The 13,290-nt window shown below is 41.2% G+C and overlaps 1 protein-coding gene across 5 annotated transcripts in view; it reads right to left on the bottom strand.

Moving 5' to 3' along the window:
- abcc9 (ATP-binding cassette, sub-family C (CFTR/MRP), member 9) overlaps positions 1 to 13,290 on the bottom strand; it is a 189,636-nt gene that overhangs the window by 92,193 nt on the left and 84,153 nt on the right. For all 5 annotated transcript variants that reach the window (XM_048554004.2, XM_048554006.2, XM_048554003.2 and 2 more), the window contains 2 exons: positions 11,815 to 11,957; positions 4,756 to 4,864 (listed from right to left, as the gene is read on the bottom strand). In XM_048554004.2, coding sequence (XP_048409961.1) covers positions 4,756 to 4,864; positions 11,815 to 11,957 — 252 coding nt within the window. The remainder of the gene's footprint in view (positions 1 to 4,755; positions 4,865 to 11,814; positions 11,958 to 13,290) is intronic.

Here is a 13,290-nt window from a genome sequence, read left to right on the forward strand (position 1 = left end):
CTACTTTTATATTCCAACCCTCTTGAGATAAATGACAACATTACATTCGCTTTCTTAATTACGGACTCTACCTGTAAGTTAACCTTTAGAGAATCCTGGACCAACACTCCCAGATCCCTTTGCACTTCTGATTTGCGAATTTTCTCACCATTTAGAAAATAGTCCATGCCTGTATTCTTTTTTCCAAAGTGCAAAACCTCACATTTACTCACATTGAATTCCATCAGCCATTTCCTGGACTACTCTCCTAAACCGTCTAAATCTTCCTGCAGCTTTCCCACCTCCTCAGTACTACCTGCCTGTCCACCTATCTTCGTATTATTGGCAAACCTCGCCAGAATGCCCCCAGTCCCTTCAACCAGATCATTCATCTATAAGGTGAACAGCTGTGGCCCCAACACTGAACCCTGCGGGACACCGCTCGTCACCGGTTGCCATTCCGAATAAGAGCCTTTTATCCCAACTCTCTGCCTTCTGTCAGACAGCCAATCCTCAATCCAAACCTCGAACACTATGGGCCCTCACCTTGCTCAGCAGCCTCCTGTGAGGCACAGTATCAAAGGCCTTTTGGAAGTCTAGATAGATAACATCTACTGGGTTTCCCTGGTCTAACATACTTGTTACCTCTTCAAGGAATTCTAACAGGTTTTTCAGGCATGACCTCCCCTTACTAAAACCATACTGACTTGTTTTAATCCGACCCTGCACTTCCAGGAATTTAGAAATCTCATCCTTGACAACGGATTCTAGAATTTTACCAACTACCGAGGTTAGGCTAATCGGCCTATAATTCTCCATCTTTTGTCTTGATCCTTTCTTAAACAAGGGAGTTACAACAGCGATTTTCCAATCATCTGGGACTTTCACTGACTCCAGTGACTTTTGAAAGATCACAACCAAAGCCTCCGCTATTTCCTCAGCCACCTCCCTCAGAACTCTAGGATGTAGTCCATCGGGACCAGGAGATTTATCACTTTTTAGACCCTTTAGCTTTTCTAGCACTTTCTCTTTTGTAATGCCTACCGTACTCAACTCTGCCCCCGACTCTCCCTAATTGTTGGCATACTACTCATGTCTTCCACTGTGAAGACTGACGCAAAGTACATATTAAGTTCTTCAGCTATTTCCTTATCTCCCATCACTAGCCTTCCAGCATCAATTTGGAGGGGCCCAATATCTACTTTTGCCTCTCGTTTGTTTCTTATGTATTGAAAGAAGCTTTTACCATGATTTCTAATATTACTGTCTAGCCTACCTTTATATTTGATCCTCTCCTTCCTATTGCTCTCTTTGTTATCCTTTGACTGATTTTGTAGCCTTCCCAATCTTCTGATTTCCCAGTGCTCTTGGCGACTTTATAGGCTGCCTCTTTTTCTTTGATATATTTCCTGACTTCCTTTGTCAGCCACGGCTGTCTAATCCCACCCCAGATAATTTTTCTTTTCTTTGGGATGAACCTCTGTACTGTGTCCTCAATTACACCCAGAAACTCCTGTTATTGTTGGTCTACTGTCTCCCCCGCTAGGCTCTGCTTCCAGTCAATACTGCACTTTTTCTCAATACTACACTCTCTAGCCCTCACCATTCATATCCCCATCACCCCCTGTTCCAACTCTCTATGCCCCACCTGGGCCCATCCATCAATACCCAACTGATACCTCATTCTCTTCGTGCCAACCCACATCCATCCACACATCCCTATGGTATTTTTCTTTTGAATATCCATTCGTGTGATGTGGGCATTGTTAGCTTGGCCAACATTTATTGCCCATCCCTAACTGCCCTTGAGAAGGTGGTGGTGAGCTGCATTCTTGGACTGCAGCAGTTCATCTGCTTTGGGTAGACCCATAATGCCCTTAGGAAGGAAATTCCAGAATTTTACCCCAGTAATAGTGAAGGAACGGTGATACATTTCCAAGTCACAAATGATGAGTGGCTTGGAGGGGAATTTGTAGGAGGTGGTGTTCCCATGTAACTGCTGCCGTTGTCTTTCTGAATGGAAGTGGTCATGGGTTTGGAAGGTTCTGTCTCAGGATTTTTGGCGAATTTCTACAATGCATCCTGTAGATAGTACACACTGCTGCAACTGAAGGTCAGTGGTTGGAGGGAGCGGATGCTTATGGATATGGTGCCAGTTAAGTGGGCTGCTTTGTCCTGGATGGTGTCAAGCTTCTTGAGTGCTGTTGGGGTTGCATTCAAGCAGGCAAGTGGCGGAGTATTCCATCACACTGCTCACTTGTCTTTGTGGATGATGGACAGTCTTTTACAAGTCAGGAGGTAAGTTACTTGCCACAGTATTCCCAGCCTCTAACCTGCTCTTGTAGCCTCTGCTTTTTATGTGGTAAGTCCTGCAGGTTTCTGGTCAATGGCAACCCCAGGGATGTGGATAGCAGGGGATTCAGTGATGGTAACAACACTGAATGTTAAGGGGAGGTGGTTAGATTGTCTCCTGTTTGGGATGGTCATTGCCAGCATTCGTTTGGCACAATTGGTATTGACCACTCATTGCCCCAGATGCTATTGCATTTGAACATGAACTGCTTATTATAACCACATTATTGCTACAATTTAGCGCTAACATTCGACTCTGAACTCTTGTGACAGTCTAGTTCAAATTCATGCCAGCCTATAATCACCCATAAGACATCCACCACCATTTGCTCTTATACTTTGCGCCAACTTACCCAATGTTCACTCAGGTGAATCTCATAAGCAATGCTGAGACAAAACAAAATAAAGCTTTAAGGCTCTAGAAGCAACCCTAGCTCCATCCACTACTTTTCTTATAAAAGGAGGGTGGTTGGAGAAGATGGGAATTACAGACTGGTTAGCCTAACATCAGCACTGGAGAAAATGCTTGAGTTTGCTAAAAAGGATATAATTACAGGACACTTAGAAAATACCAGGATAACAAAGTGTGGAGCTGGATGAACACAGCAGGCCAAGCAGCATCTTAGGAGCACAAAAGCTGACGTTTTGGGCCTGGACCCTTCTTCAGAGATGGGGATGGGGAGAGGTTACTGGAATAAATAGGGAGAGAGGGGGAGGCGGACCGAAGATGGAGAGAAAACAAGATAGGTAGAGAGGAGAGTATAGGTGAGGAGGTAGGGAGGGGATAAGTCAGTCCAGGGAAGATGGACAGGTCAAGGAGGCAGGATGAGGTGGTAGGTAGGAAATGGAGCTGCGGCTTGAGGTGGGAGGAAGGGCTGGGTGAGAAGAAGAACAGGTTAGGGAAGCAGAGACAGGCTGGGCTGGTTTTGGGATGCAGTGGGGGGAGGAGATGAGCTGGGCTGGTTTTGGGATGCAGTGGGGGGAGGAGGGGAAGAACTGGGCTGGTTTTGGGATGCAGTGGGGGAAGGGGAGATTTTGAAGCTTGTGAAGTCCACATTGATGCCATTGGGCTGCAGGGTTCCCAAGCGGAATATGAGTTGCTGTTCCTGCAACCTTCGGGTGGCATCATTGTGGCACTGCAGGAGGCCCATGATAGACATGTCGTCTGAGGAATGGGAGAGGGAGTTGAAATGGATCGCGACTGGGAGGTGCAGTTGTTTATTGCGAACCGAGTGGAGGTGTTCTGCAAAGCAGCCCCCAAGCCTATGTCAACAAGTATCTTCTTAAATGGCAAGCATCAAATTATTTTCAACTCAGGGTCATAGATATGCTGCTTTTAAAAAAAAAGAATGGGCAGGAGAATTAAAGTCCACAGCTCCACAGACTGCATCTGCAGTAACAAAAGCAAATTACAAACTGCAGGATAGGAACCTCATTCCGTTGAAAATGGGATCTGTCAGTACGAAGTTCAAATGGCCTTCTGAATATGAATGGAAGTTGAAGTCAACATAATTAATCAGAAGTTCTCCTTGGATGTTAGGGAAGGTCAATATGATTCTCATTATCATAGGGAAATGGGTAAACCATTTTAAAGATCAGGTTACAGGTTTCCCTTCAAATGATTACCTCAGACAAAGAGGAGTCTGAACAGACAGAAAAGACTATTCTGCAAACTACCATAGTGGATTCAAAAGGAGACGGGCTGTAATTAAAAAGATGCTTCTTTTTGGTTTCTAATATTTCAGGATTCATCCCGGCACAGCTGGAAAATTTGGGGTAGCCGGGGAGGGAAGAATCATCACAACAAGCTTTACTACAGCTATCTGATTGAACGACCCTTCTGAAGAATGCAGTTGGAGACAGTCCCAAGAAGTTACTCTCTGCTGAAATGGGAATACATGAACCCATTGGAATATGGGAGAATCTGTGGACTGCCATCATAAGGTCCATAATTCCATTGGGTGTGTAACATGTTACAAGTAATAAAATAGCAACAGTCCTCTCTGTAGTTTAAAATATAAGCACACAAAGAAAACACTGTTTAGTCAATAATGTATTTAGTCATTTGTTATACATTAACGTTAAAATTTGTCAAGTACTTTTCTCAGCTAATAGTTCAAACTACGATGCTCTTTGAGAAAGTAATTTAATCACAATGGATGGTACAACAATTGCAGCTAATAACTGTTTAATCTGAATTTTAGTGTCATGTCCATAACTTCAAATTCTTCTTGATATTGCCTTGTATGATAAGTGAGTTAAGGTATTGCCACCTCAAATTTACTTGGATCTGCAATTTGCAACTTTGCTGTTAAAGTTTAGCCAACATTGGTCACATCGGTATTGAGATTTCTGGCTATTGACATTTGCTTCTAGGGGAAAATAATATTTCATCATCTTTTGGCACTGTGTTTTATTACTTACGACTCCTGAATGTTTTTTGCAAGTCTCCATGTTCAATGAGGTCTCACCACCCCGAAAGCCATCATCTGAAATCTCATCACTCATCAGGAATTCTTTCAATTTCTGTTGGCTGTTGGAAGATTTGACAAAATAAAAATACTTCAGTATCACCTGAGAAAGCCAGTGCATCATTCCAACAGATTCTAATCTCAATTTTAAAACACAGCAGGCACAGATAAACCTACTCTACCAGATGTGTTACACATCAGAAGAAGGTTTTGCAGAAACATGGGGCTCTTGATGTCTGCTAGTTAGTAATCCCAGTGCCAACTCTAGACCATGTTGTTCAGGGATAGCCTCCATGACCAACCTACGCAAGATTTCTGGGTCAGGAGATTCTCTGACATAACCACCTGTTTGCAAATCAACAGCACTGACTGTACAGCACAAAACAAGAAACTCCAGTCTCAGTCCTCAAACAGGAAGTGGTGCTACAACTTTATTGCAAGCGAGCACCCAATTGCAGCATTCTAAACTCAAAAATTTTATAATAACAAAAGATTAAAACACCGTGCTTTCTCACCCATCTGACTCACTATCTGGATAGGACATAATTTTGGACTGTCACCAAAAGAACAAGTGGCACAAGGCAACATCTACAACTGTTGTGAGGTCAAGAAGTACTGAAAAAATTAAAAGGCTATGGAACATTGGGTTGGGATTGTGTGATTAGCTTTATCAAAGAGCCATCACAGGTATGGGTCATTTCGGTTCATAGATAAAGTCCTAAAAATTACTTCAGAAAAACATACCTCAAATATATCCACTGAAAGCAATCTTCCATCTGACTTCATTTTATCTTTGCTTTCTTATAGTGTCTAACATTAATAATTTCTGCCCCTTTATCAAAACCTAATCTTCACAGGACTTGTAGTGCCTTTCTCCCACGCGGCCCTAAGGCACTACAGTTACTTCTCCTAAGGTTAGCACAATCTCTAGCTCAGAACAGTGGAGTAAGATTATAGATGAAGACATTAAAGGAAGTGTTATAAATAGTTTCTAGGGGCATTTTGGAAGGGAGAAAGGAAGTTGGATACAGTGAGAAACTGATTTAAAATAAGTTGTGCTATTGCAAGAAAAGGTCAAGTTTTCGTTGAGTGTTACAATCTTACCCTTTCATTCAATACCAGTACGTTCTTACATTTTACATCAGTTGCCTAGGCAACTAACATTGGGTTCCAAGAACTGCAATTAGACAACGCCCAATTTTTACAAGTTTTTATTGCTACTCATTAAATTAAATACATAAGAGGCACATGGCTTCAAATTCTTTGGCATTCATATGATTCTCTCTTTCAGTCAAAAAAAGATTGTTCTTCACTTTGATTACTAAATAAAACAAGAATGAGTACATTTTGCCAGTCAGAAACATCTCAGACACCTAAATGTTTTTAATTAGTATTTTATCATTTATCATTTATGATGTCTGGGAAAAGGGCAGAACATGGTTCAGTGAACACAAAAAAATCATGCAGACTACAAGGAAGAACAGTCTAGCTGGAAAAGGGTGGGCTACATCTGTGTGGTTGGGCAGAATTCTCTCTCTAGGTTTTTAGCCTTCTTCCATTTTCATCTTCATCTGTGAACAGTGAGGACCCAAGTCCTGACTAGCATGGTACTCACCACAGTAAGCTGGCCAGTTCGCAGGAAGTTACATGTGCCATCTTGTGTTGATCTTTGCAATGTGTTGAAGACAAGTCGGCATCATATAACTGATGGGGAAATGTGAGAGTCCAAGACTTCGATTTTCATTGGAGTCTGATCCTTTCCTCAACTAATATCTAAATACTTGACTTCACAGATTTCAAGAACTCTGGTGAGTTGATTTATCCTAATGACATCCAGGCCATTTATTCAAACTTTGCCATTGCTCCAAGTGTGAGCAAGTTACTCTCTATAGATCAGAGCATAGTAATTGGCTCTTAATTGCTTTCTGGCAATTGGAATTGCATAATAAATTCTGGCCTATTCAGTGATGCCCATATCCTTTGAATTAATAAATCTTAACATGGAGTTCATTTGCCTGATTGTCGCAGAGCAGCTCCATCTGTTTGAGACAACGTTCTGACACTTTGCTAACTGTGTGCACCTCAGTGGGTATCAGCTCATATCAATGTTAGATGGGTGTAGCTTCAGGTCCCACCCAAAAGACTTGAGCACAATCTCTAAGCTGACACTCCATTGCTGGTCTGAAGCAGAACTGCACTGTCAGAGCTGCTGCCTTTCAGATGTAATATTAAATGGACACACACTGAGGAAAACCTAAAAGATCCCGTGGCACCATTCTGAAAGAAGAGCTGGTGAGGCTTCCTGGTGTCCAGGTCGAGTTATATCTCAACAAACATCAACAAAGCTGGTAATTTCACTCTTCTGCCTGGGAGCTTGCTGTACGTAAATTGCTGCAACATTCCCTATTCTCAAAACACAGCTTGCAATGTCACAGGAACATAAGAAATAGAAGCACGAGTAGGCCATCCGGCCCCTTGAGCCTGCTCCGCCATTCAATAAGATCATGGCTGATCTTTTCATGGACTCAGCTCCATCCACTGCCCGCTCACCATAATCTTAATTCTTTTACTGTTCAGAAATCTATTTATCTTTGCCTTAAAAATATTCAATGAGGTAGCTTCAACTGCTTCACTGGGCAGGGAATTCCACAGACTCGCAACTCTTGGGTGAAGAAGTTCTTCCTCAACATAGTCCTAAATCTGCTCCCCCTTATTTTGCAGCTGTGTCCCCTAGTTCTAGTTTAACTTGCCAGTGGAAACAACCTCCCTGCTTCTATTTTATCTATTCCGTTCATAATTTTATACTTTTCTATAAGATTCCCCCTCATTCTTCTAAATTCCAAGGAGTATAGTCTCAATCTACTCAAATCTCTCCTCATATGCCAATCCTCTGAATTCCACTATTAACCTAGTGAACCTCCTCTGCACCCTCTCCAGCAACAGCACATCCTTTCTCAACTAAGGAGAAACTAAAGCAATGAAAGGCAGCACATTCAACAATTTCTTACTGGATTTCTAACATTACTACCATTTTTATTGATGTTACATTGAAACAGCATTTCTTCAAAAGCAGCTTAATGAACATCCTAGGTCTTAATGCAGGACAGAACTACAGAAATCATCATGTAAATAGTGTCCTGTTCACACAAGACTCTTAGAATACATGAAGAAAATCTATCCTGTAAGGATCTGTGTTTTAATCATGGCAACTCAATGGATAGTTACAATAATATATACATATTTCTGTTTTAATTAAAAGGTGCCAAAATTTAGCTAACTAAATTTACTGTCTGGAGAAAATCCAAGAAATGTCAATTATTGGAAAAAAAATTGATTGTTTAAAATACTGTATGATAAATTCAATTTTTGTTCTCCAACATAGATAACGATCTGTATAAAATGCCATTAACAGAGTTCCAGCTTAAAGCTCTGTGTTTACTCATCCTACTGTCACTGGTCTCTATCATTCAGGTTAACATTTAACTTGGATGCCTGTGGGCAAGCCCCACTTTGCTATGCCTTTAATCAAGAAAATAGAACATTCACATTGAAGCAGCTCCAAATTATATCACTTACTGTTTTGTTCTTACATTGTCTACAAGTATCAAAGTGCTTCTCTATTCAATCATGTATTATCAACTTAGTTCAGAAAAATGAATAATCCATTCTGCCAACCCGACATTGAGTACATTGAGTATAGGGGTTGGGGTGTCACGTTGCAGCTGTACAGGACATTGGTTAGGCAAATTGTGGAATACTGCATTCAATTCTGGTCTCCCTGCTATAGGAAAGATGTTGTTAAACTTGTAAGGGTGCAGAGGAGATTTCCAAGGATATTTCAGGGGCTGGAGGTTTAGGGAGTGGCTGAAAAGACGGGGGCTATATTCCCTGGAGTGTTGGAGACTGCGGGGTGACCTTCTAGAGATTTATAAAATCGTGAGGGGCATGGATAGGGTGAATAGCCAAGGTCTTTTTCCCAGGGTAAGGGAGTCCAAAACATAAGTTTAAGGTGAGAGGGAAAAGATATAAAAGGGACATAAAGGGCAACTTTTTTCACTTAGAGGGTGGTGCATGCATGGAATGAGCAGCCAGAGGAAGTGGTGGAAGTTGGTACAATTACAAAATTTAATGGGCATTTGAATGGGTATATGAGTACAAGGGGTTTAGAGGGATATGGGCCACATGATGGCAAATGGGGATAGATTAATTTAGGATATCTGGTCAGCATGGATGAGTTGGACCAAATAGTCTATTTCCATGCTATACAACCATACGACTCTACTTGAACAGGTGTCAGATTTTTCAGTCTGTCTACTAAATTCCCATTAAAATCAAACTCTATTTAGATTCAGAAATGAGTCTCTTGTCTACTTCAAAGCATATATCAACTAAAACACAACTTGGGCAGGTGCATTCAATTCTACAACTTAGCCAAGCGTGTAAACATTTTCTGTTCCAATTACTTCAAAAGATGAAAATATTGAGAAACCTCTGATGGCTCAAACAAAAACAAGCACTGAGATGTTTGTTTAATAATCAAAGTGAGGAACTTCTTAAAAAGGCTTGAGATTAGTCATCTGGCTAGTGAAGAAGTTTAACAGTTTTTGAACACATGCTGGATGTCATCGTTTTAAGCACCAGTTTAGAATCTTTTCTTCAGAATCAGATCTATAAAGTATACAACTTGACAAGAAATGGCAGTAACTGAGCTGATTTCCATTACCATCGCACTCTTCTCTAATCATAGGTATGTACAGTGCAAGAACATCCTAGTCAATGAATCAGTTGTGTACTGCATATTCACTTACTTGCATCACACCTCTTACAGAAGTGCAGAATCGAGTCCTGTGATGACAGCTATCCTACTTTGAGCAAAGGATAACCTAAAACGTGGCACGTAGCAAGAAAGATTATTTTTTAGAAGTCCTCCTGACTGAATATAAAATGGATTAGCTGAATTTACAAAGCCCAAGTTCAACATGGCAATGTTCATGGTGTTATGGAACATGGATAGAGGATTGATTAACTGGCAGAAGGCACAAAGTGGAGACAAATGGATCTTTTTCAGGGTGGCAGCAGGAATTCTCAGGAATCAGAGTTGGGACCACATCACGTTACACATTAATGACCTGGATGAAGTAACTGAGGGCATTGCTGTGAGGTTTGCAGATGCCATAATTATAGATGGAGGGACAGGTAGTGTAAGGATGCAGGGAGGTTACAGAAGGACTAGAAAATGTTAGGTGAGTGGGCAATGAAGTGGCAGATATACTAAAATGTGGGCAAGTGTTTACTTATATATATTGGTAGGAAGGACAGAGGCTTAGACGATTTTCTAAATGGGCAAATGATTCAGCCATCTGAAGTGCAAAGGGACATAGGAATCCTAGTTCCAGATTCTCTTAAGGCAAAAAATGCAGGTTCAGTTGGCAGTTAGGAAGGCAAGTGCAATGTTGGCATTCATTTCAAGAGGGCTAGAAATCAATAGCAGAGATGTAAGGCCTAGGGAGTATAACACTCTGGTCAGACTACATTTGGAATATTGTGAGCAGTTTTGGACCTTGTCTCTAAAGAAAGATGTGTTGGTGTTGAAGGGGTCCAGATGAAATTTTCAAGAATGATGCCAGGGACGAAGGGCTTGTCCTATGAGGAGCGGTTGAAGACTCTGGGTCTATGCTCAATGAGGTTTAGAAGGATGAGGAGAGATCTGATTGAAACTTACAGGATACTAAGAAGCCTGGATAGTGTGGTTGTGGAGAAGGTATTTTCACTGGTAGGAGAGACCAGGAGCCAAGGGCACAACCTCAGAATGAAGGGATAACCCTTTAGAACTGAGATGAAGAGGAATATCTTCAGCTAGAGGGTGATGAATCCTTGGAACTCATTGCCACACAGGGCTGTAATGGCCAAGTCATTAAATGTATTTAAGACAGAGGTAGATTGGTTCCTGATTAACAAGGGGATCAAGAGCTATGGAAAGAAGGTAGGAAAATTAATTGAGAAACATATTGAATGGCGAAAAAGATTTGATGGGCTGGATGGCCTAATTCTGCTCCTCTATCTTATGGTCTTAGGGTCTAATATTCCAGCACATTAGCTTTCACATGGAAAAGGGTTTCCAAAAAAATTGTAAGAAAAGACAAAAATGATTAACACGTCTTTCTTTCCCTTGATTCAAATCCTTTGTCTCCACTTGCCAATCCTTCATCAGGTATGAGAACCATCCCTTTAGAGTTTCCTGATTCAAAATAAAATGGACACAAGTGCCTTTGTAAACCAGACGCATTCTTAAATAACTTGCCATGAGCAATCTGATTCAGGTCATTTTTGTCAGTTGAATAGTTTACTTAAGTTCTTCAATCTTTAGGAGGTGTTGTGCTGTGCAGGCAGAATGTCTAACAGGAACAAGACAGAGTGCTGAAAACTCCACTATACATTGGTGTACAAAACTAAAACTTGAAGAAATGAAATAAGCCTCTTGAATAAGGAGAGCAAAACTCAACTTATGATTTTAATGTAGTAAAGCACCCACAAACAATTCATTTCGCAAACAAAATTCGACATGCACCACAGATCAAAATATTTGGACAAGTGATGCAAAGGCTCAGTCAAAGATTTGACTGTTAAGAAGTGTCTGAAAGGAGAAGAGAGAGGTGTAGATAAGTGGTTTATTGGAGGAATTGCAGTGTTTAGGTCCTAAGCAGCTGAAGGCATGACCTCCTAATTACAGCAACTGACTACAAAACAGATATTTAGGGCTAAATACTGGGATTTTTATCCATGTTGCATTAAAAATAGTAATGCAGTTTGCATTTTGAACTAGTTAAACACAATTCCGCTACAAATGAAAGTGTCGTTTTTACGTTATCTGAGCAGTCCTCAAAAAGACAGTGAACTTCTAAGTCAGCCTTTCAATGTTACATGGAGTATTGTCAGTGGAGATTTGCTGCATATTGCAAGCTGAAAATGATCAGGAACTAAATGTGGTGCAAAGTGTAAATAATTACTTTACCTGACCAGAGCTTTAACTGTGAATCTGATCACAGTGGAGAGCAGAAATAGTGGGGTCACCAAAATGTTGAATAGAGACAATGAAGTAAAGGCCACAGCAGAGGACAATTTCTCCAAGTTGATGTGGGTATATGCCAAAAACGTCTGTCGGACAGCAGAAAAACTTTGATTACTCATCATAGCAAATGTGACATTTCCACAGCATCTCATCTTAAATCAACATACTGTGATCACATCTTCCAAGCAAGAGGGAAGCACTTGTGGCTGACTGCAGTCACTATAAGGCATAGAATCCCTACAGTGTAGAAGCAGGACACTTGGCCCATTGAGTCCACACCAACTCTCTGAAGGGTATCCCATCCAGACCCACTTCCCAACCCTATTGCTGTAACCCTGCATTTCCTGCTGCTAACCCACGGAGCCTACACATCCCTCGGCACTATAGGCAATTTAACCTGGCCAATTCACCTAACCTGCACATCTTTGGACTGTGGGAGGAAACCTGACCACCCAGAAGAAACGCATGCAAACGTGGGGAGAAAGTGGAAACTCTACACAGACAATGACCAGAGGGTGGAATTGAACCCAGGGCCCTGGCGCTGTGAGGCAGCAGTGCTAAGCAACTGAGCCAGTGTGTCACCCACATGACCTGAACAGCACCTATGCACGGAGACGTCTCTTGCTTCTTTCTCTGATACGCCCTTGGATAGATAGTTTTAGCAGCACCTCATAATTACAAAACTGCAAAATTCATACTGGTGATTACGGGAAGATTTTTTGAAATGTCATTGCAGTTCAAATAATTATTGAAAGCAGCAACAATGCTGACTGCTTCACTTCTGGTGAGTAACACATCTCATTGTTTGGAGTTCTCTTGGCTCCGCTACATTGACGGTGCATCGCAACACATTGGTTTATCAGAGCTCATCCATGACCAGGTGACTTGGGATGCTTGAAGATGACATTTACCAAGTCTTGTACTTTCTTTCCTCAAGTTGTGAGAGATAACAGTCAAAGGGTGAAAGCAGGTTGGGGACTTTAGCCGTCTGGAGTCCCAATAAATGAAGTAAAGTCCCAGTGCTTAGAAAATAATATTTTGGGATACAATGTATCAGTAAATTCGGCCATGGAATGTGGTAAGTGCAGCATACTTTGGGCAGAAAAGTTGTATCATTCTCAAAGCTCTTCACTCTTTCAACATGCCATTTCTGCAGTCTGTTATAGACCAATTTGGAATGGCTTTGTACTTAATGTGTAAAGTGGGTGACAGCAACAGAAACAAAAATTCTGGAGAGATTTCAAAGGAGCTACTCATTTGTTGTCAACTGTTTTATAAGACCACACAAAGTCAAGCCTTCTTCCATTGATCAAGATTGATTAGCATAAGTCAACAATTCCATAATGATTTTATGCTCTGATTACCAAATGGGTAGATAGAGCCTGGTCTGTATTCATCCAGAAATTCCTACATTCATGA

The sequence above is a fragment of the Stegostoma tigrinum genome, chromosome 25 (assembly GCF_030684315.1).
Source record: "Stegostoma tigrinum isolate sSteTig4 chromosome 25, sSteTig4.hap1, whole genome shotgun sequence".
Lineage (NCBI taxonomy): Eukaryota > Metazoa > Chordata > Chondrichthyes > Orectolobiformes > Stegostomatidae > Stegostoma > Stegostoma tigrinum.